This window comes from Peromyscus leucopus, chromosome 11 (genome assembly GCF_004664715.2).
Source record: "Peromyscus leucopus breed LL Stock chromosome 11, UCI_PerLeu_2.1, whole genome shotgun sequence".
In the NCBI taxonomy this organism is placed as follows: domain Eukaryota; kingdom Metazoa; phylum Chordata; class Mammalia; order Rodentia; family Cricetidae; genus Peromyscus; species Peromyscus leucopus.
Window position 1 is genome coordinate 49,935,790 of NC_051072.1, and position 23,340 is coordinate 49,959,129.

General features: G+C 50.2%; 1 protein-coding gene across 2 annotated transcripts; it reads left to right on the forward strand.

The window, feature by feature from the left end:
- The first annotated feature begins 13,139 nt into the window (after nucleotides 1–13,139).
- On the forward strand, nucleotides 13,140–21,996 carry Tmem171 (transmembrane protein 171). Of its 2 annotated transcripts, none has more exons than XM_037209480.1 (4): nucleotides 13,140–13,289; nucleotides 15,657–16,373; nucleotides 19,223–19,364; nucleotides 21,725–21,996. In XM_037209480.1, exons 2-4 carry the CDS (start codon nucleotides 15,737–15,739, stop codon nucleotides 21,918–21,920), a joined length of 975 nt encoding a protein of 324 aa, XP_037065375.1. In that variant the 5' UTR covers nucleotides 13,140–13,289; nucleotides 15,657–15,736; the 3' UTR covers nucleotides 21,921–21,996. The 2 variants fall into 2 exon arrangements, with proteins under 2 accessions (XP_037065375.1, XP_028727540.1); XM_028871707.2 differs by having other exon boundaries at nucleotides 13,144–13,289; nucleotides 21,722–21,996.
- Nucleotides 21,997–23,340: the final 1,344 nt, after the last annotated feature.

Here is a 23,340-nt window from a genome sequence, read left to right on the forward strand (position 1 = left end):
TGGACAGGAGACTGTGGCCAGGGGGTTCCTGTTAGCCTAAGCCTGGTCCAAACCCTAGCAATGTCCAAACTCTAACAGTAAACAAGTCAGATTTGATCATGCTTGAGCCCAAGAACAAGAGGAAGCAGTTCAGAGGTGAAGTCAGCCATGGTCTGAAGAGCATACTGTGAGGGAATATAGGGCAAGTGCTGAAGCCACAATGTGTTATGGAAGTATCAAAACAGCCAGGATTCCGAGAATGCATTTGGTTACTTGGAGAAGACGTGCTGATTCTCAGGATTTGTTTTGAAACCGATTTAATTTTGTTTATACAGAACTGTTTTTATTAATGATCAAGGGGCTAGCGAGATGGTTCACTGGTTATGGCTCTTTGTGGAGAACCCCAGTTGGGTTCGACTTGCTCCACAAGAAATACTCAATAGAACCTGGCACGTTAAATGAATGAATGCTAGACAGAAACTCACAGTATATGGCCATCAGCAGGTAGAGACAAGCATGTCTACAAGTTCCTGGCCAGCCACACTTCACAGTGAGACCCTGTCTTTAAAAAAAAAGTAGTAGAATGCCAGGCGGTGGTGGCGCACGCCTTTAATCCCAGTATTTGGGAGGCAGAGCCAGGCAGATCTCTGTGAGTTGGAGTCTACCCAGCCCAGTCTATCGAGTGAGATCCAGGACAGGCACCAAAACTACACAGAGAAACCCTGTCTCGAAAAACAGAAACAAACAAACAAAGTAATAGCATATGCATGCAATAACAACTAGGCTATGCATTTGAAGGAGAGCAGGAAGGGGAAGGGAGAAATGTTCTAATTAAATTATAATCTCAAAAAAAAAAAAACCAACCCAACAGTCATGGGTGATTCCAGCACCCTTGTCATGCAGCTCAGAACCACCGGTAACTCCAGCTGTAGGGGATCCAGTGTCTTCTTCTGGCTTCCTCAGGCACCTGTGTACATGTGGCGCACACACACACACACACACACACACACACACACACACACACACACACGCACACACACGCACACAACACACACAACTACAAAATTAGAAAGCATTTTCTACAAGCAAAAGACCAATACGACAAAACAAACAAACAAACAAACAAAAATACCCAAACAAAGTAATATGAGACAAAAAAGTCCACAGAAATACCATTGAGGTTGCTTTCAGTTGGCCATCTATTGTTGGGCACAGAGCCTATCCTGAAGGGTGGTCTCTATACTCAGTGAGACTTCATTGGAGAAAACTAATTTTTCCTTTGCAAGCAGATGTCAGTTGGAGGCAGCTTTTTGGTGAGGAATGAGAGCCCACATCCACTTCCCCCTCTGAGTTCTGGAACTCCATCGGACTTGGACCTGCGCAGATCCTGCGCTTTCTGCCACAGACTCTGTGAGTTCATATATTCATGCCAGTCCTTGTCTGTCCAGAAGATGCTGTTTCTTTGGGATCATCCATCCCCTCTGGCTCTTACTATCTTTCTGCCTCCTCTGTAGCATGAATCTTAAAAGTTCTTATTAATAAAATCAAACCCGAGGCCAGTTATTGGGGTGAATACTGAAAGGTCAGAGAGACAGAACTAGCCACAGCTATCTCACCTCGCCGGATCCTCAGTTGGTCTTGTCTCCTCAGACTGGAGGCCTCTGAGTCCTCATCCGGAATGGGTCTCAGCTGAATTACTGCTCAAAAGCCTGAATGCTTAACCAGCCAAAATCTTCTAGTTTCTGGTCCTCATGCCTTATATCTTTTTGCTTTCTACCACCACTCCCTGAGATTAAAGGCTGGCTTTCTGGGATTAAAGGTGTGTGTCACCATGCTTGGCTATTTCCAATGTGGCCTTGAACTCACAGAGATCCAGAGGGATTTCTATCTCTGGAATGCTAGGATTAAAGGTGTGAGTGCCACCATTTTCTAGCCTTTGTATCTAGTGGCTGTCTGTTCTCTGATCCCAGATAAGTTTATTAGAGTACACAATATTTTGGGGAACACAATACCACCACACTCCTCTTTTGCGTAGATCCCTGAGCCCTGATTGGAGGGCTTTGATGAAGACATCCTATTTAGGACTGACTGTTTCAAAGTCTCTCTCTCTCTGCACCTTGTCTGGTTGTGGAGCTCTGTACTAGTTTCCATGTACTGCAAGAGGAAGCTTCTCTGGTGATGTCCGAATGAGGCGCTGATCTATGGATATAGAAGAATGGCATTGGGAGTTGTTTTATTGCTGTGTTCCTTTACCAGAACAATGATATTTGGTTTCCCCCTAGGCCCTTGGCCTATCCAGCTTCAGATTCTTGGCCACCTGAGCAGTGTCAGGCATGGGTTCCATCTTGTGAAGTAGACTTTACATGTCATGGAAGAGTGGTTGGTTACTCACTCCATGTGTGTGCCACTATTACACAGCAGTCATGCAGGCCGGTCACTGTTGTAGACGGAAGTATTGGTAGCAGGGTTGTTGTTTACCTTCTTCCCTTGGTAGCATGCAGCGTGCTCTTCCAGTACTGTGAACACTAGTTAGTAGGGGTGAAGGCCCTAGTTAGGCACCTGTATTAGTCAGGGTTCTGCAGAGTAACAGAACAGTAGTAAGGTGAACCGTCATGCTTAGAAAAAGAGTTTGATTGTAACGACTCTCAGTGGATCTTTCTGGATCGCTCTGACTTGAGCGTTTGCCAAACTTGAATATCTTTACTCATCAAATTTGAGAGGTTTTTTTCAGCCACCATTTTCTTCATATGTTGTCTCTGCTCTTTTACTTCCGAGTCTCCAATGGTGTGTGTGTGATGCTCTTCCTGACGGAGTTCCACAGGCTATGGAGTTCCACAGGCTATGCTCACCTTTCTTCAGGCTTCTTCCTCTGCTACCAAGGATTAGGTCCAGTTGTCCTATTTTCTAGTTTACCCATGCTTTACTTGCCTGCTCAAATCTGGCTTTGATTCCCTCTAAAGTAAATGCCATTCTGGTTACTGCAATTTTTTTTTAAGCTCCCAAATTTCTTTTTGGCTTCTTGTTTTGTTCCTACGTTGTTGTCTTGACTTTCTCCACATCTTCCTTGAAGGTGAAGACCTGTGAGCATTTTCATCTAGGGCAGTGGTTCTCAACCTTCCTGATGCTGAGATACCTTAATACAATTTCTCATGTTGTGGTGACTCCAACCACAAAATTATTTTCGTTGCTACTTCATAACTGTAACTTTGCTACTGTTATGAATCTTAATGTAAACATCTGTGTTTTCCGATGGTCTTAGGTGTCCCTGTGAAAGGGTCATTCAACTCTGTGAAGGGGTTGTGACCCACAGGTTGAGAACCATGGATTTAGGCGCTTTGACTTCAGGCTTGTTTCAGGGACTATTTCTGTTGATTTGTTTAATTTTCCTTTTGAATTGTCCATACTCTCTTGTTCTTTGTATGCCCTGCGATTTTTGCTGTTGGTAATAGGATAGTTGAACCTAATACTGTGGTAACTGTGGAAGTAGCTTCGACTCCCCCTAGGATTCGCTGAGTTTGGTTTACCTATTTTTCCCCATTAGGAGCAAGTCCAAGTTCTCAAGCATGCTAGCCAAGCACTCTTCCACTGAGCTACATCTCCGGTGACTATGTTTTGATTGTTACAGTCTGTCTTCGTGCTAAGGACCTGGAGGGGCTGTAGACTTATGGACTTCTTGGGTCTTCTAGTGGACATGTGTGATCACTTTCTAACTTTCCCTGGGCAGGTATCCCTTCTCATGTCTTAGTCTTTAATGTCTAAGGGAAGGGAAAAGAATGAGAGAGCAGAGAAAGAACACTGTCTCTTTAAACTGGGGTTGGGAAATCAACAGTGGTCACATTGCACCCCCTTACTCAGAAGCAGTGGAGGCATGGACTGTCATTTTTTGGAGTCCAGTGGCCTTTCATTCACCATGTTTCCTCTAAACTGTGTGTGAATACTTACTGGCATCAGGATACGCCATTGCGACCTGGCATGTGGCTGGGAAGCAAGCAGCTGCTTCTCTGCTAAGGCCTGAAACTGAGAGAGTAGCTGTAATGTACAGGCTGAGTCCTGCCCTGCTGGAAGTTAGTAGCCTGCACAACCCTGAGCTCTAAGCTGTCGATTCGGACAGATGGTGCTGGTGTGGCTGCTGTCCAAGGGGAGGGTAGGATTTTTGGTGTTTTTTATACCGCCACCTTCCTGGACCCATCCCTTTTCCTTAAAAGTGTGTGTGTGTGTGTGTGTGTGTGTGTGTGTGTGTGTGTGTGTGTGTGTGTGGTGTGCAGGTGCCGTCAGGGGAGCAGCAAAGGGCATTGGATCTCCTGGAGATGGCTGTGAGCCACCTGCTATGGGTGCTGGGAACTGAACTTGGGTCCTCTGGAAGAACAGCTAGTGTTCTTAACCACTATGGCATCTTTCCAGCATCATCACCTCCCTTTTTGGAGTGAGCAAGCCACAGCTCAAGGGTCAACTCTGGCCTGCCATCTGCTTTTATGGCCATGGAACCCAGGACAGCTGTGCACTTAGGGAAAGGAAAACTCTATAATGTGAAGATTACCCAGAATCCCGTCTTCAGGGCCCGAGACTACAGCTGCGGGCCCACGGCCTTGCTTGTTTGCTGATTCGCTGGCTGCGTCTAGGGCTGCTTTGGCAGCAGAGTGGAATAGCTGTGGTGGAGGCCAAATGGTCAGATGCCTACAGAGCCTGGAGCATTCACTATCGGCCCCTTATACAAAAGGCTCTCTGAGCCGGGCGGTGGTGGCGCACGCCTTTAATCCCAGCACTTGGGAGGCAGAGCCAGGCGGATCTCCGTGAGTTCGAGGCCAGCCTGGGCTACCAAGTGAGTCCCAGGAGAAGCGCAAAGCTACACAGAGAAACCCTGTCTCGAAAAACCAAACCAAAAATAAATAAATAAATAAACAAAAGGCTCTCTGACCTGTTCTAAGTATTATGGATAGACAGAGGCAGTTCCTGCTAAGGCTACTCGAGAGAAATAGCGAAAGCTCCTGAGGAAGAAAGAACTCACGGCAGGAGATGGAAGACGAGACTATTGGCATGTGCTGACACCTGTCCACTCACCATACCGGGAAAACCTGCACTGCCAGAGCAGGAGGTTAAGGCCTTGAAGCCGGCACCAACTGGGGCCGGCTGCCATTATGCCTGAGGAGCCAAGCAGGAGATAGCAAACGGAGGAGCAACCTGGGACCAGGCCAGGGGTGTGGCAGATATGGCATGCTTGGTTAAGGTTCACCTGCTTGTCTGGCTTGAAGAGCCTTGCCGCCTAGTGAGGGAGGTCACCTGGGCACAGAAAAGAGCTTGGTGGGCGTTGTGCCTTCTGTGGAAAGTGAGTCCAGCCGCACCGTGGGGTTGTGTGACCAGATACCTCGGAGGCCCCAGTTCAGCTGACTCACATAGATAACAGCTGATTTTTGAGTTGCATTTTTTTTTTAGAGTTATTTATTTATTATGTATACAATGTTCTGTCTTCATGCATGCCTGCACGCTAGAAGAGGGCATCAGATCTCATTATAAATGGTTGTGAGCTACCATGTGGTTGCTGGGAATTGAACTCAGGACCTCTGGAAGAACATCCAATGCTTTTAACCTCCCAGCCATTTCTCCAGCCCGAGTTGCATTTTTTTCCCCCAGCAGAACTCAGCTACTGATGCAGAGACTCGGGGTGTTAGGGTTTGGATCTTAAATGCCCTCCAAAGACCATGCATTAAAACTTGGTGGCCAGCCTGTGGCACTGTTAGGAAGTGGTACAACTGTTAGGTGTGGCCTAGAGGAAGGGAGTGAGGTCCTGGGCTGTGCCCTTCCAAGCAGTGCTAAGACAGTGGCCCCTTCTCCAGCTTCTCTTTGCTGTGCTTCCCGGCTGCTACCAGGTGAGCAACTGTGGTCCACACTGAACTTTCCACAGTGATGCTCAGCTTTGCCTCAGGCTCAGGCCAAAGAGATAGGGCCAAGTGATCAGGGCTAAGATGAACTGTTGAGCCCAAACCAACTTCGGCTCTTCTGTCTCAGGTATTCTGTCACGGCGTTAGAAAGCTAGCCACCACAGCAGGCAGTGACTGTGCTGACTCATGGGAGCCACAAGACATGGACCAAAAGTTAGGGTATCGGACTGTCCTGGACTGGGAGGCACAGAGCCGGCACTACCCCCGGGGAAAGAGTTTGAACTGGTGGGCCCCAGGACTAGATGAACAGAAGAAGAGAGAAGCAAGGGACTCGAGCATGTGAATGAAGGGCGGCAGAGGCGGCAGGAATGGCTGGACGTGCGAGGTCCGAGGCTGATGCTGCAGCAGGAAAGGCTGGACGTGTGAGGTCCCGAGGCTGATGCTGCAGCTTCTGTTTATCCGGAGAAGCTGTCCTGGTACCACCGGTCTTGGCTGAGCAGATGGATGGTAGCAGCCAAGGGACATGGAGGGGGAAGGACTCAGGCGACAAGGCTTGGGTTCCAGGTGGGCCACCATGTACAGGCTCAAGATGAGCAGGATGAAGGTGGGGTTTGGAGTGACAGGGACCAGCCAGATGCTAAACACCAAGGACAGGCACTCCAGAACACCAAAGGTGATGGTGACAGAAAGGGTCAGGAGGTCACCCCATGGGGTGGGATGGGGGGCTCTGAAGGAGATAATAAATAACCACAGCTCCAACCCAGGGTCTTGAATGTTCCATAAATACACAGGGTCGCAGGTGTCCAAGGTGCCCGGGCTCATTTAGATTAGCAGGTCAAAGGAGGCCTCCCTGGGAAGGAGCACCCAGCTGGAATTGTAAAGGATGAATAGGAGCTTGTTAGTTTGTCCTCGAATGACTCAAAACTAATAGTCAGAGCTGCTTCCGGCTGGAGGCAGAGGGTCCCAGACAGAGCGCCGAGCCTGCTCCGGAGCCATGAAATCTGTGAGGTGCATAATGCCTCTGTGAGGTGCATAATGCCTCTGCGCACCTGTGGGCCAGGACAGCCATGGCTGGCCCCACCTCCCACGGTGCTGAGCACACACAGGGCATGCTAGGCCTCTGTGAGCACCGGCTCCAGCTGGCCATGGGTAGGGCCGGCTATCAACGATGATTCAGGTAGCTGTTTCTCCTGGATTGCACCCAGCACGCAGGATGGCGGGTCTTTCTCCCCGTGCGAGTGATCTTCTTCCTTCCCTCATCAAGCTTCTAAGTGAGGTTTAAAAAAAAACAAAAAACCAAACTCAGCTCCTACAAGAGGTTTTCTTTTCCTTCTTTCTGAAACAATACAGTCTCCAGCCCTAGCTCTACCTGCAGTCTGTGGCTTCCACAAAAAGCCTTTTGTTGATATGTGGGGCACTTGCGGCCTGGCTCGCTGCCAAGCTGCCTTTTTATTTATCAAACCCTCCCAGCTCTCAGGTGTTAGACTCTTATTACTGGAAAGAAAAAAAAAATTTTTTTTTTTTAGGCCAGAAGTTACTGTGGGAGAAGCCGAGGGCTCCTTGTGTGTCACCGAGATGACTAGCCACACCTGGGAAGAGCCTTCACACACCAGACCCCGGGATCTGTGTAGTACAGCACCTTGGAACAGCTGGGGGGGGGTAGGGGGGGCGGGGGGGGGTGTTCCCACCTGTGCCTCTGAGTCAGGCCATGTTGAGAGTTATCCCTAGGTGCCTTTCACAAGCTTCCTTGTCTGATCCTAAAATATTGTAAATACCTATATAAGAAACATCCAAAGGATTCTACCTGCCCAGTGCAATGCCCACAGTCTCTAAAGGAGGCCGGAACCAGGGTAAGACCTTTCTTCCCTTCCTTCCTCCCGCTTCCCTTCCTTCCCTCCATCATATTTCCCTGTTTCGCTTCACTAGGTTATCATTTTCAGAGCATGGTAAACTGATTCGACTCCATCTCGGAGTCAACGGTGGCCACCAGGAAGTGGAGGGGCTGGACAGAGAATTTGGAGATGGGGCTACAACCAACAGGGAAGGACCTGGGAGAAGGGGGGCAGGTAGAATCCGATTCCCCGTCCCCCCCATGGGCTGGCTATAAGATCACACGACCCTCTGGGGAAACTAGGCACCGTTCATAAATTCTAGCAATGTAGGTAACACAAAGGCAGAAACAGAGGGTAACTGCAGACGTCCTGGTCTCTGCAACCATCCAAAGCACACCTCTCGAGCCCAGGAGGAACAGGGAGGGATGCTGTAGGAATTAGCTCAAGTCACAGCAACCAGGCCCTTCGAACCACCATGATAGATCTCATTTTGATCTCTGTGGGCATCCTCAACTCTCCTGAGTAACCACAGGGGTTAAAAAGAAATACATCTGTTGACATCCTCCACCTGCCTCATACTTAGCCTTTCTGGTAGGTCTCGTTGCTCCTGTAACATGGATGAGGACAGAGAGGCACAGGGAACATGCTACTTGCCAAAGTCCATGCAATTAGTAAGGTAACAAAGACAAGAGCAAAGTCCAGCCGGTCTGATCCCCTTTTATATGCTGGGAAGAAACCATTTGTTCCTTGGGGTCCAGTAGGCAGGGGAGAATTGAACGAGCAATACCACATGCCAGGAAACCACCGTTTTTCCTTCAGACTTTTCAACAAATTGGTTTCTTCTAACCTTTAGAGCAGAAGCTGTGGTTGCTATGTGTGTGCTGGAAGGGGGGGGGGAGTCTCTCCCCCTGAATAAGTGCAGAAAGGTTGACTGCAGTAAGGCCCCGAGTGCTCCAGGTGAACTCTCTCTTCCTGAAACAAATACATGCATTCCACGCTTCTGGTGAGGTGACCAGGCACTCAGGCAGAGCTGGTATCAGCCATGCGAAATCAGACATCCAGGCTGTCAAGTGACTGCAGAGGGTTGCCTTTGTGTAAGGATCAGATGGGCGACTCAACCTGAACCCTAAATTCTCACATGCCCATCAGTCAACCTCTACCCATGTTTCCGGCTCCTAGGTTGAGGAGAAAAGAAAATACCTGAGGAATACTGGCAGCATCCACTGTGAAGCATCCACAGTATTGAAGCATGGTTCCTGCTACCTATTTTAGATGGCTCACAACTACCTGTAACTGGTGGATCTAAGACCTCCCAGGCCACTAAGGGCACATGTACACATAACTTACACACACACACACACACACACACACACACACACACACACCCCTTAAAAACTAAAAAAAACAACAACAACAAAAAAAAACCCAACTGTAAATATGGCTCAGTTTAGAGTACTTGCCTAGTATAAGTAAGGCCCTGAAATTATTATCCAGCATTACAAAATAAATTAAAGATTCAATAAATGAAACAGCAGCCCTAACTTCTTGGAAGGCTAAGGCAGGAGGATTACTTGAGCCTATAACCTATAATCTCTAGATTTCCCCATGAGAGGCCATCTCAAAAAATAAAATCAGATCCTACACTAAGCTCAAAAGCCAGTCCGGGCGTCTCCTCTACTGAGACTTTTCACAGTGATCTTCAAGGCCTCATACAAGCTGGCGGCCTTTGCCTCCTGGTGTCCCTGGTGTCCCTGAGCCCCCAATGTGCTCAGTTTGTGGCTCATGTGTCCTCTCTCTTCTAAGGTCTTCATCCCTGTGTTCACCCACTTCAGCCACCCTGGCCTCCTGCTCTTCTCCAAACACGCCCATGCTCATCTCAGAGCTTTTTGTGCTTGCTTTTTTTTTTAATTAAAAAAATGTTTATGAGTATGGATATTTTGCCTGCGTGTATGTCTGTGCACCAGGTGCGTGTCTGATGCTGGCAGAGGCCAGAAGAGGGCATCAGCGCCCCTGAAAAAAGTTAGACAGCTGTGAGCTGCCATATAGGCCCTAGGAATGGAACCTGGGACCTCCACAAGAGCAGCAAGTGCTCTTAGTGGCTGAACCGTCGCTCTGCTCGCCGCCCCCTCCCCCCCCGTTGTTTTTTAAGGTTTATTTTTATTTTATTTATGTGTATGTGTCTATGTATGTATCTACCATGTGTGTGCTAGTGCCTGAAGAGGCCAGAAGAAGGTGTCCAATCCCCTGGAACTGGAGTTCCATGTAGTCCTGAACCGCCCAATGTGAGTGCTGGGAACTGAACTCCACTTTGGGTCCTTGGGAAGAGTAGCCGGCGCCAAGTTCTTTCTTCAGCCCCTGTCTGCTGTTATCTCTGCCTAAAGTATTCTTTTCCTCCTCTCCCAGATATTACAGAACCTGCCCCCCCACAGGCCCTTTGACATGCAACCGAATTCTCCTTCCCTTGATTTAGTGGCTCAATCCAGAGGACTGGGATGAAGTGGAGGTAGTGATATCGTGGAACTCTTAGAGGCTACTACATGGAAGGCCCTGCATCGTCCCTTCCTCAGGCTCTTTCCGGCATGGCTCCCGCAGGGAAACCCCCGACTGCCCCACGGTGAGGACATTCTTGCGGTTCTGCCAAAGGGATGGCACTTGGCACCGGGGATGTGAGCCACCCAGAAGCTGCTGCTCCAGCCCCGGCCACACCTACACATACCTGCCATTCTGACCCACCACGTGACTGCAGCCCTGGGAGAGACCCTCAAACCAGAACCACCCAGCGAAGCCACTCCCGGAAACTGACCTCCTTCGTGACCCTCAGGAACTGTGGGAGACAGTAACTCTATTGTTTCCAGCTTCTGTGTTTGGGGGCCATTTGTTATACAATCACAGACAGTGCACGGCTTCCTCATTCCCAACAAGTTTGTGCTACGGCATCACCTGTGCAGACACCTCCACCATTCACTGGCTCCCTTAAGAACGGCTCTCCTCCAGGCGCGGGGCTCCTCGGCTTTCTAAACCTTTGTCTCCCCATTGAATTCTCAGCAAAGAGTTGCTGGGTGAGTAAATGCACGCTCACCTCTGCTTTAGTCCTTCTGTATTCAGGGGCTGGGTGGATCTGAAGGACATCCAGGTTTTGTTTTGAATTGCTTTGTTATCTGAAGTCTCATTAGGGAGACCAAGTTAACCTGGAACTTGTTATGGAGCCCAGGCCGTCCTTGAACTCATGACCCTCAGCCGCCCAAGTAGGATTATAGCCCTCCACTACCCGTGCCTTGCTTCATTCAGTTTTAAAATTTCGTGTTGATGCCGTTTTTTTCTAAGGGTTCCGTCCGGGTGCACCTTTTCCCACCACCTGCAGGTTGGGGGTGGAGGACCAGCTTCTGGATCATGCGGCCTCTCTCCCAAGACCAGACCTGATCTAAAGACAAGCACCGCGAAGCCATACTTGACCGAGGACCATCAGTTTCCAAGGCTTTGATTTAGTCAAGCGGGCTCCAAAAGACACAAACAGCGACTGTCCCCAGGGGGAGCTAATCTGATTGTCCTTGGTGCCAGGACATTCAAGTCTGTCATGGGTGGCGAGCCCGAAGTCATGTGGCACCAGAGGGGCAGCTGTATCAACAGGGCCCCTTGCAGGCTCGCACAGGACTCAGCCAGAGGCTGACTTTCAAATAGGCGAGCAGGGGAGAAAGAGTGGGCAGTGGACATGGACCCGTTTTGTGCAGTGAAGAGCAGGCCTGGGGTGAAGGGGGCTACTCCTGCGTGAGGTCCCGAGTTCTTAGAAAGTCCAGGGCTCACCACTATTGTGCAATAACCACTGGTAGTTCTCTGCCCATTAACCGGACATACCTTGGTGCCCTTCCAGAGGATGACTGGTGTAGCTCGACACTTTGACCAAGAGAGCCCCACCCAAGGCATTGGATGACTGCAATGTCCTTGGGATAGTTCTTTTATTGATCTGTACAGGTCCCTCCCTGGCATCACAAGACCATGTAATAAAAGCATTCTCCAAGTTCACGGCATGTGGGTTCTCTGGGTGACAGGCGAGCTCAGGGTAGAACGATGAGTTTTCAGCACATCTGGCTGCTTGCCCCCGAGCAAGCAGATGCAGTGGCCAGTTCACCTCTGGGCTTCGGTTCCTTCACTGAATCAACAGGATTGCTGGATCCCCACCCACTTATGACCCCAACCTTCTCCGGGGAGCTGGAGACACACAGCCATGGGCTGCAGGTGTAAGGCAGGAACTCCGCAGAGGAATCTGGGTGCTGAATACTGGTATTAACCATTATGTGAGGCAGAGACTCGGTGCTCAGAGCACCCCGGCTGTGAGAAAGCCCACATCTGGCCTCTTAGACAAGTGCCCCCCCTCCCGTGACTGTGAACCTCCTCGGTGAACTCCCATTTCACCCTTCCCATTCCACCAGCCCCAAAGCCCAGGTAACTGTCCGCCCCTCCCTCTTAGCTCCCCGTCTCTCCCCCCCCCCATTTCCTTTCTTCACCTCTTCTTACCTAACTCAGCTATAGAGTTAGAATGGACAGGCTTTCAAGGAGACAGGAAGTTCGGGAGGAAAGGCTTGAGTGGGAAAGTCCCCAGAGCTCTGGGCGCCTCCGTGTTCGGGTCCAGAGCACGCTTGACTCACTTCTCACAGCGCGGGTCTGACTGACCTCTGGTGTGGAAACCAGCACAGTTGGATACTTGTCAAGTGTCACGGGGCAGGTTACAAATAGCACGGGGATTAGCAAAGCCCCATCAGAAACTCGCGTTCAAGGTCAGGGAAAGTTAACAGCTTAATCCCTGGAGCACCAGGAAGGGTGTTTTATGGCAAACGAGGGCTGTGAGCACACATATATGACCAGGAGCGGACAGAGGTGGCACACTACAGGTCTTGATGGGGGATCCACTTCAGTCTAGGAGCGAGGCCCTCGGGTTGAATGCTAGAGTACGAGGTCCCCTGTGTACTAGCGGGCCCAGGTGTTCCCATATCCTGTTGTAGAAAGCTCCCTGCGGGACCCTAGCTCCAGTGACCTCCCCAGGTCGAGATCTCAGAGCAGTAGAAGGACCGGCCACCTGAATTCTGACCAGCAGTGGCGGCGGACGACGGGGACCCGGCTCAGTCGCGGACTGGGATCCTCGGCTTTCCCTGTTGCTCTGCCGGGGCTCAGCTCCCCGGCAGCCCCGGGAGCTCTGCACCTAGGCTGCAAAGGGACCAGCTGCCCGCCACGCAGTCCCGGCTGCCAGGGGGACAATCTCAACTCGCTGGTACCCCCGAGCTTGGTGGGGCGGGCCAATCTGCCTCCCCACCCCCGCCCCCGTCCCTCGGGTGCACCGCCAAGTCTTACCGTCCCAGGGCCGCGAAGCCGCCCTTAGTTCTGCGCTCGGGCGGGCGCGGCGCGCCCTGGCCCCAGGAGGGCAGCACCCGGCGGCGGCCAGCTCCCACCGGTCAGCCCTGCCCTGCCCTGCCCCGCCCGGCTGCCGTGCCCACGGACCCGGCACCGCCTGGCCCTGGGCACACGGAGGCGACCCGCCCTCCGCGCCCGGACGCGCAGAGGGTGTGCGTGGAAGTCAGGCGTGCGGCGGAGAGTCCCAGGACCAGCTCAGGTAAGCGGCACCCCGGGAACCGCAGCAACCCCCTGCAGAGACATTGGCCTCTCCTGGCCTGGCTTTGCCAACTCTCCGGAACGTGGGAAGCGGAGAGATGCTGTTGATTTGGGACTGGCTTTGGGAAAAATCAAAGGAGTGTTTATGAACGGATTCGGCTTTGTGGGGTTGGCTTTGGAAACAGTTTAAGGTAGAGAGGGTTCGGTTTCTTAGGTAATTTTCCATCTATGTGGATGCCCCTGGGTGTCCGTGTTTTGAGCGCACCTAAGCGGGGCGCTGAGGCGATCCCCCCCACCTTAGTTTGGATCAGGGACCATGTGCTAGGTGTCCTAGGGGAAAGAAACTGCAAATCTAGTTTGGGGCTTCTTCTGTTTATATTGTTGGTGTTTGGGAACTTGCCTTAAGAGTTGAGGGCCGCGACTCGCTGCAAAAATGAGGACACCAAGAACCGAGTGAGTTCTTAATAGAACTTGAGGCAGTCCTTATCTGGGAAGGCAGCAGTAAGATTATGTGATCCAAGGGAAGGTGTGTTTTGAATGAGCACGATGCTTTAAGTCTTCCATCTTAACAGCATCTTCATGGAATGTGTCTTTTCCAAGTTTGAGAGGAAAGCTTGCCTCATCTGCTTCCTTTTTTTCCCCTTCACTTTCTTTTGATTCTGTCACACTTTCCCAGGGAGAGGGCAAGGGGGGGAAGTACTTCCTATGGTGGCATCAATTGATTACTATCTTTACCCAAAATCACCTTTTTACACGATTTAGTTTGTCTAGGTCTTGGCCATGAACTCCTTCATGTGAGATCATGAATGTGAACGGCAAATTACGTTTTAAAGGTTTTTTTTTTTCTGTTTTTTTTTTACTTATTTATTTTTATTTCATGTGCATTATGTTTTTGCCTACATGCATATCTGTATGAGGGTGTCAGATTCCCTAGAACTGGACTTACAGACAGTTGTGAGCTGCCATGTGGGTACTGGGAACGGAACCTGGGTCCTCTGGAAGAGCAGCCAGTGCTCTTAACCACTGAGCCATCTCCCCAGCCCCACATTTTAAAGTTTTCCCTATTTGGATTGTGTTCATGAGTGGTACAGTAAGGACCCTTACTCCCATTCACCCAAGTGAAACAAGGTCACTGGTTCAAAACCAATGCTGTGCACACCAGCATATCCTTTAACCACTGCTCGGCGGAGTCAGTATACAATACTCTTTTGTTTTTGTTTTATTTTGGGACAGGGTCTCTCTATTATGGAGCTCTCTCTGGCTGTCCTGGAACTCACTCTGTAGACCAGGCTGACCTCGAACTCAGAGATCTGCCTACTGCCTCCCAAGTGCTGAGATCAAAGGCGTGCGCCTCATGCCCAGCTAGTATGAGTATAAAATAGTCTGGAAGTACCGGCCTTTTGGGGTTTCGTGCCAGGAGCTTTTCCATTGGACCCACTTCTGTTTTCCCAGCAAGTTTGTGAGCCTTTATTGCCCTATAACCCTTGCTTTGCGAAGTATCTAAGCCTCTGTGGAAGCGGGCGGCGCTGCGGAGGAGGGTGAGTGTCAGCCACCCGCCTTGGTCTGCTTGCCTACCTGAGGGCACCGTCTACCTCTGCCATGGGGCTGGACTTGACCTGTTGTGCCAGATTTTTCTCAGGCCATGCCAGGGTCCAGACACTGAGCTGCCAGTGAGGGTGGAGTGTCTGGGCAGCCCTAGGGTTGGCATCTTGAGAATCCTAGAATCACATTTTGACAGAGTTAGCTTAAAAGTCCACAAACCCACTGTCTTTCTGAACTACCTTTCCGTCCTGTTGAAATTGCGGGCGTTGGGTCGTATGCGGATGCAGCCTTAGAATAAAGTGAGAAGTGAAAAGCTGGGGAAATCTTAAACAAGAAGTGGGAAGTTAGTTATTGGACAAAAACTTACCCAAATTCTCAGAGTAGTTCTGATACAACACCGGACAGCTGTATGTCTGAAATTATCCCCATGGCTCTTCCCTTACCTGCCACTATTATTATTATTATTATTATTATTATTATTATTATTATTTCATTGGCCTGGAGAAATGAGTTTGTAAGACTCAGGACAGGAAAAGCCACACCCAGTCATCTTATTTATTTTTAAAAAGATTTCCTTATCTCAGAAGCATGGTAATTGAATTTCCTCTTTTTTTTGATATATTCATGAAATTACACATTTGGGAGTCTTTGGATGCCAGTTCTCCTGACTCATAGGCCAAGTCATTGTTCTACAGCAGACCAATTGCATAACATTCTACCTCCTAACAGGTCACCCTTCTGTGATTTCTGCAATGGTCAAAAAGAGATCAGAGCTGGTCGTAGATAGCTGTATCCGTTGTAATTTTGCATTTATTGTTGTTTGCAGAGCCTGAAACTTCGGGAGAGAAGGAAACACATTTCCGCTTCACGGCAGGGAGCAACAAGGAAGCCTTTTCTTTTCTGGCCATGTCTTCCGTAGGAACGGCTGAGCCAGATGGGGACCAGAGGGACAGGCATGTCAGCAAGCTCATTTTCTTCCTCTTCCTCTTCGGTGCGGTCCTGTTGTGTGTGGGAGTCCTGCTCTCCATCTTTGGCTACCAGGCATGCCAATATAAGGCTCTCTCACACTGCAACATGGTGCTCAAGATTGCTGGCCCATCGTGCGCAGTGATTGGGCTGGGGGCTGTGATTCTGGCCCGCTCCCGGGCGCGCCTGCATCTGCGGGAGGGGCAGCGGCGAGGCCTCCAGGACCCTGACCAATCCTTCATCTGTGGAGAGAGCCGCCAGTTTGCCCAGTGCCTCATCTTTGGATTCTTGTTCCTGACCAGTGGCATGCTCATCAGCATCCTGGGCATCTGGGTACCTGGATGCGGCGCAGACTGGGAACAGGAGCCGCGGAATGAGACGGACACGGGAGAAACAGAGCCCCAGATCTGCGGCTTCCTGTCTCTGCAGATCATGGGGCCCTTGATTGTGCTTGTGGGGTTGTGTTTCTTTGTGGTGGCCCACGTTAAGAAGAAAAACAACTTGAGTTCGAGCCGAGATACCTCCGAAATTGAAGGGGGACACGCCCACAGTATGGAGCCGGTCCATATCACTGTAGGTGAGTGTTGGTCGTCTGTGTCCTTTGCTCAAGTCTCAGTGGGCATCGCTTCAAGGCCTCCCCAGGCTTCCCTGGGTCTGGTCTAGATTCCTTTTCTCAACTCAGCTCCTCTCTGTCTCATACACGTGCGCACACCTGAGCACACAGATAACCCACCACCAAACACACACACACACACACACACACACACACACACACACACACACACGTGAAAAGCAGGCTGTAAGATGGTCTGCCCTGTGGGCTTGCTTCACACAGGTACGTTACACTACAGTATATAGTTAAAGTGAGCATTCGATTTCAGCTCCTAGGCCTACTAAGAGCTTCCTTGGTTTTTTTTGTTTGTTTTTGTTTTTTTTTTTTAAGATTTATTCATTTATTTATATTTGAGACACAGTCTCACTCTGCAGCTCTGGCTGTCCTGGAACTCACTCTGTAGACCAGGCTGGCCTCAAACTCACAGAGATCCACCTGCCTCTGCCTCCCGAGTGCTGGGATTAAAGGCGTGTGCTACTACTCCCAACTAAGAATTATTATTATTATTAGTAGTAGTAGTAGTAATAGTAGTAGTGTGTATGTGTGTGTGGGGGGGTGGGTGTGTTTGTAGGGATATATGTGGAGGTGCCTGAGGAGGTCAGAAGAGGGTGTTGAGTCCCCTGGAGCTGGAGTTACAAGCAGTTGTGAGCTGCCCGCTGCTGGTGCTGAGACCCTGACTTGGAGCCTCTGAGAGAGCAGTACAGGCCCTTAACCCCGCTGCGCCATCTCTGCAGCCCCGCCAACAATGTCCTCTAAAACTCCGATGAATCCAAAGGGAACCTTTCCAGTTGTCAAGTTCCAGCAGGTCAGGGTCCCACCCGCCCTCTCTCCTCAGGACAGTAGGACTTCACCCATTTTCTGGGCATCTCTGTGACTTCTGGGAAATGGCTGAGGCAGTGGTGGTGGGGGTGGGGGGTGGGGCAGAGACTGCCAGCTGGAAGTGTTTCTTCATCAGACAAACAAATGCCCTCAGCTGGTGACCGAGACGAAGGTGCCATCGCCAGGTGTCACCGGCCCGAGGTTTGCTCTGTGTGAGGTGGCACTTTAACACTGGACGCAAGTGGCCACATCCCGTCCTTTTTGTCCTCCAAGACAGGCGCTGTTCTGTGCCGCCGGCAGCTGTGGCAACCGAGGCCAGGGAATTCTGAGTGTGCTCAGGGCTACCCTGGCTTGGTCCCGGGCAAATGGTTTTTTAGACGTCTGGCCACTAGTGTGAACTGGTCTCCTCCCTACGAGGAAGTGGGGGTTCTCTTTCCTACCTCTTCCTGGCACTGTCACCTGGGGGTCCCGGCCTATCAGAGCCCATCCTTCCTCAGTCCTCTGACAGCAGAGCAGCGACCTGTCTAGAATGTTCCGGACAGAGGTCATCGTGCCATGCACGGGAATCGTAAAGGAATGGAATTGGGAGACAACTTAGTTCTGGCCCCTCGTTCCTCCTCCTCAGAACACAGGGGTGTGATCTAGAGTGAACAGGGATACTAAACCAAACTCTTAAAAGTTTGACTGTACCCGTGTGGCGGGGGCGGAGGTGGGGCGCAGCGTGGCTCATCGCCACGTGTGCAGAGTGCTGTATTGGGGCAACTCTGTGCTTTATCCAGCAGCTGGATATTGATGAGTTAAGATTATCACTGGAAAGCAAGAAAACCTTTCTCAGCAGAAGACACCCCTGGGGAGTTGAGGGAGCTGCTATTGACTCTCACAGATGCGCTAGCTCAGGGCTGCTTGATAGAGGCCGGCTCCAGATTGCCACCAGAAAACTCAAGGTTCTGAATTACAGGCCAACTTAAAAAAATGTGGTAATCTGTATGTACCCCAAAACTTGCTATTTCAGGACCAGGCATAGTGACACACGTTTCTAATCCCAGCACTCAGGAGGCAGAGGTAGATGGATCTCTGTGAGTTTGAGGCCAGCCTGGTCTACACATCAAACTCTAGGCCAGCCAGGGCTACATAGTGAGACCCTGTCTCAGACAAAACAAAATAAAAAGAAAACCAACAACAACAACAAAAAAAAAAAACCAACAACAACAACAACAACAAAAAAAAAAACAGAACAACAAAAAAACTTCCTGGCTGAGCCATTTTTTAATTTTCATTTACTTTTGTGTTATGTGAGTATATGTGTGCCTTCATATGTGCGTGTGCACACGGGTGTGCAGATGAGGCCTAGATGTTGATGTTGGGTGTCTACCTCAGTCACATGGCATCCTATGTTTTGGAGACAGGCATTACAACTGCCACAAAAGGTCTGCTGATTTGGCTAGGCTGGCGAGCCAATGAACCCCAAGGACCTTCCTGTTTCCTCCTCCTGAGATTACAGGCACATGGCACTCTGCCCAGGGTCTTACATGGGTATGGGGATTTGAACACAGGTCCTCCTGCTTGTGAGGCTAGTACTGTACTGACTGAGCTATGCCCCCAGCCCTATTTTAACTGTTTTAAATAGACAGTATATACAGTTTATATATACACTATATACAATGTAATGTTACATACATATGGATATCTATGTTTATATAATATACGGTATATACAATGTAATGTTATTAAATATAGTCAAGACATTGCAACACTCTCATCACCGTCAGCTTCCGGAATCTTCCCTTCCTCCCAAACAGAACCACCCGTTAGCAGCTCGACCCCCTTCCCTCCCATGCGACCCAGTCTACTCCACATGGAAGCGGCACAGGCCTACTTTGACATTCCAGAGTGCACAGGGCTGTTTTGACCTTTTATGGTGTGTGTGGTGGCAAGAGAGAAGCCATTAATTTTGTTTTGTTTTTTTCTAACTTGTTGCTCTGTGTTTTCCCCAGGTGACTCGGTGATAATATTCCCGCCCCCTCCACCGCCTTACTTTCCCGAGTCTTCCTCGGGCAGCCCCCCACCTCCTGGGGCGAACAGCTTGCACCCCCGGGCTGAAAACCCACCTTCCTACTGCAGTCTTTTTCATCACGGGTAAGAGTCCCCCTTCCCCACCAGTGGGCATGTGTAGCCGTTCCAGAACTAGGCCCGAATGTGGGCCAGTCTAGCTCTAAGGCTGTGTTGACGTTAGAGTGCCCGAGTATCTGGTGGTATGTCAGAGTTCCTGCCTTGATGCTCACACTCAGCCGGGAAACCTCGGGTAGCTCGTAGGCTGAGTGATGAAGGATTGCTAGGAAACTTCTGAGCATCTTTATTGTTCCGATAACTGCACATCTGTCATGCAGGCAGCTGCCACGGGGGGCTGGAGGCCTCTGCTCCATTAGTGTCGCTGCTTCAGATGGCAGAGAGGTTCAAGGCTCCAGGGGACATGCTCAGAAGGATTTCAGTATTCTAATGGAGGAGGCTCGGACGTGGCCCAGCTGGGCCTCTCTCCCTGTGTTCGATAGCCTCGGGCCTCAGAGCTTTGAGGGATGATTGAAGAGATAGATGGTCCATGCCCCACCCTACATCCAAAGCAAAGAGATTCTCATGGCACAGGCCTGAGGCAGCAAGAACCCAAGACATAGTGAGAGGGTAAGGAGAAGGCTGGTCTCAAGGAAGAGGGGGGGCCGCTGATCTCCAGAGTGAATGATGGGGATAGTGGTGAAGGAGGTCACACAGGCTAGAAGAGGATCAGGGCTCCCCGGTAGTTGGGGGAACATGAGAATAGACATTTGAGGTAGACTTTCAGGGCTGGGTGTACCGAGAAGAGGCGGTACTGATATGGACCTCCTAAGACTTGGTAGAAGGTGTCCACATAGGAGTTCCCGACAGTGACAGATAGGGGCCAGTGTGTGTGGCCCCCAGATGCCAACTCCTACGGAGTTGGGGACCCAGGTTGTGGTGAGGGAAGGAAATGTTGCTGAAAAATATCCCAGGGCAAAATGGGAAGGTAGATGGAGAAATGTGTGCATTTTTCAGAGAAGGAGAAGTTAAGCCCTAGGGACCTGGTGCCCATATGTGTTCACTCAATGGTTGCCCTGGCAGCTAAAAGAACCTCAGCATTCAAACAGTGTATGTTGGGTATGTGCAGCCTGCTGACGGGGCCAGAGGACACATGCCCTTTGTCAAGGTTTAGAGGAACATGAAGTTGTCTGAGGATCCTGTTTGCCACAAAAAGAAGGGGAGAGTTTATCTAATGAGAGGGAGAAGGAGATGGCCAGGGGACAGAGCGGGCTCATGAGGGTCACATCGTGAGCTGGGGACCAGGGTGCTGAATGCAGATGTTGCTCAGTGGAGAAAGACCAGGCAATTGGAGATAGACATCTAACAGTGAATGCTGTATTTTTTTCCTCCAATGATAAACTTCTCTAAACCTAAGACCATGTCTAGGGGCTTCACATAAGTCCCCATTGAGATGGCAGTATTGATGTCAGGACCTCCGGGTCTGGTTTTGCTTGCATTATTTTCTGAGTTTCACGGTCACTCTAGCTGGAGGGTTACTGCTACCATCAGAATATCATAGAGAAGGTAACGGAGGCTCCTAAAGGGTGAATCGTGTGTCTAAGATCACCCACTGGGAAAGCAGCAGAGTGGAACTGAAATTCTAGTCCCCTGCCTTTGGGGCCTCTCCAGTGACTGGTGTCCCTTCCTGCCTCCCATCAAGCTGTTGGTTTAATGTTCTATTTGCGTATATTCACACACCTTATTGTATCCTCCTCAGAAGACAGCGACTGTGTGTATGCCAGTGTGCGGTCGCACCAGTTGTTGCTAGGAGATGTCTGAACCTTGAGGCTTAGAGCCTTTGCTCTGACAAAGACAGTGACAGCAGACGCCAGGCTGTCTTAATGTCACAGCGAACTCTAGGAAAAAGAAGAGATACGGGACTGGCAAGGTGGCTCATTGGGTCAAAGTGTCTGCTGCCAAGCCAACGACCTGAGGTCAATCCTGGGGACCCACATGGTGGAAGGGGAGAACCAGCTTTGAAAGTTGTTCTCTGACCGCCACACGTGCACTATGTATGGCACATGTGCCAAACACACACACACACACACACACACACACACACACACACACGCACGCACGCACGCACGCACCCCTTTGTAAAAAGAAAAAAAATTAAGGGGTAAGGAATGAAAGCAGATCTATAAATCACAATAGGCAAGCATGGTAGCATAGGCCTTTAATCCCAGCACCCGGGAAGCAGAGGCAGGCAGATCTCTGTGAGTTCAAGGCCAGCCAGGACTACATCATGAGACCCTGTCTCAACAACAGCAACAACGTAGAATTATAGGAGAAACGGCTCCGAGATTGGGCCGAGGCTCCTGGAAGCATGACATCCAGAGAAGCCTCGTACCTGAGGGCTCACTGTTTTCACTGTGTCCCCTCATAATCTTGTTCTTTCTTTCCAGAAGGACCCCAACTCCTGAGAGCCAGGGCGCAGCCTCTGAGAGAGAACGGGAACTCATATACACCATTTCTGGGCCGGGTTCACCCTCTGAGAGCTCATACCCTGGGCATCTTCCACTGGATCTGCCCCCTAGATATGAAGAGAAAGAGACTGCCAGGGCCACGCCCACGGACCCACCTTCTGAGCCGTCCCCACCATGAATTATGGACTCCACTTTTATATATTTCATGGATTGTTATTTTTATTTAATTTTTTAATAAAACATACAATAACCTTGGCTGTGTTCCTATTTTTCTGCCATGATATCAAAAGAAGTAAGTAACATGTTAAAGATCCACCTTGGATGTTCCTCCTCAGAAGCTCTCTGTCTCCCTTGCTCTTTTGAGACAAGTTCTCTCGTTGGTCTGGAACTCATCGTGTAGGGTTGGCTGGCTGGCCAGGGAGCCTCAGGGAGCTCTTCTCTGTCCGCACCTCCTCGGAGCTGGGGTTCCAAGTATGCCACCATGACCAGCTTTTGCATAGGGGTCATGGGGACTGAATTCAGGTCCCCACGTGTGCAGAACGAACACCTTACTGACTGAGCCATTTGCCCCACCCCGCCCTTAGCTGGTCTCAGGAAGCCGGGCCCTGTCAGTGCCTGGTGCTGCCAGAGGCCAGCCATGGTTTGTTAATATTTAGTTGTCTCCATTCTGTCTCCGGGGTTATTCACTTCTGGAACCGAGGACTAAGACTGCTGTCCTAAGTTCTGTACCATGTTTCCTCCTCATCTCTTTTCTCTCTCCCCCTTTCCTGCTTCCCGTTCCATCTCCCTTCTTTAGGAGCCTCGAGGCTTCCTAGCGCATGGACAGCCTCTGAATAAACTGGGGTGTGATTTCCCTGGTGACTCTGTTCTGATTTATTCTTTGAGATAGGATTTTGCTACGTTGCCCAGGCTAGCTTCGAACTTGTGCTCTTCATGCCTCAGACTTCAGAGTTCTGGGATTATAAACCACCATGCCTGTTCTCTCTCTCTCTCTCTCTCTCTCTCTCTCTCTCTCTCTCTCTCTCTCTCTCTCTCTCTCTCTCTCTCTGTGTTATCTAGCATTCAGGTGCCTGACCACAGAGTACAGGCGCTAGGCAGGGCGGTTCATCTGTGGCACTAACTGGTCACATGTGAATTGCCACTGTGGTGAATCAGGGTGACTGTTTGGGCCAGCAGTTCTAATCTGTTTTTAAACGGAACATTTATTAGATTGACCCGCTATTAAAGGTCTGTGTTATTCTTCCTCCTGGAAAGTTAATTATTCACATTTTAAAATTAGAACAAAGGGTAGATTATCGTCACTTCCTCCTGTGGCTATTTGTTTAAAATGGCCAAGCTGAAACTTCTAGGTAGAATTACTTCAGTTACGAGTTTTCATTTGTAATCCAGAGCCGATTTAGTGGCTCAAAGCTGGATTTGTGACTGAGTGCTTTGCTTTTATGTGGTTGTAAAGCTAAGCAAATGGTTAGGAGGGGTCAGGGGTGAGCCTGACCTTGTGGTGATGGAAGTCGTCAGCCCTTGTGGTCTTCACTGGCTGGGGGAATGAAGCCAGAGACTACGGCCTCCCGGCAGAGACCGGGATGTGTGTGAGCAGGTTA

Coding starts and splice junctions, on each gene's coding strand:
- Tmem171 (XM_028871707.2), top strand. CDS start 15,737: ATGTCTTCCGTAGGAACGGCTGAGCCAGATGGGGACCAGAGGGACAGG. Junction 16,374..19,222: donor GCCGGTCCATATCACTGTAG/GTGAGTGTTGGT, acceptor TGTTTTCCCCAG/GTGACTCGGTGATAATATTC. Junction 19,365..21,721: donor TGCAGTCTTTTTCATCACGG/GTAAGAGTCCCC, acceptor CTTTCTTTCCAG/AAGGACCCCAACTCCTGAGA.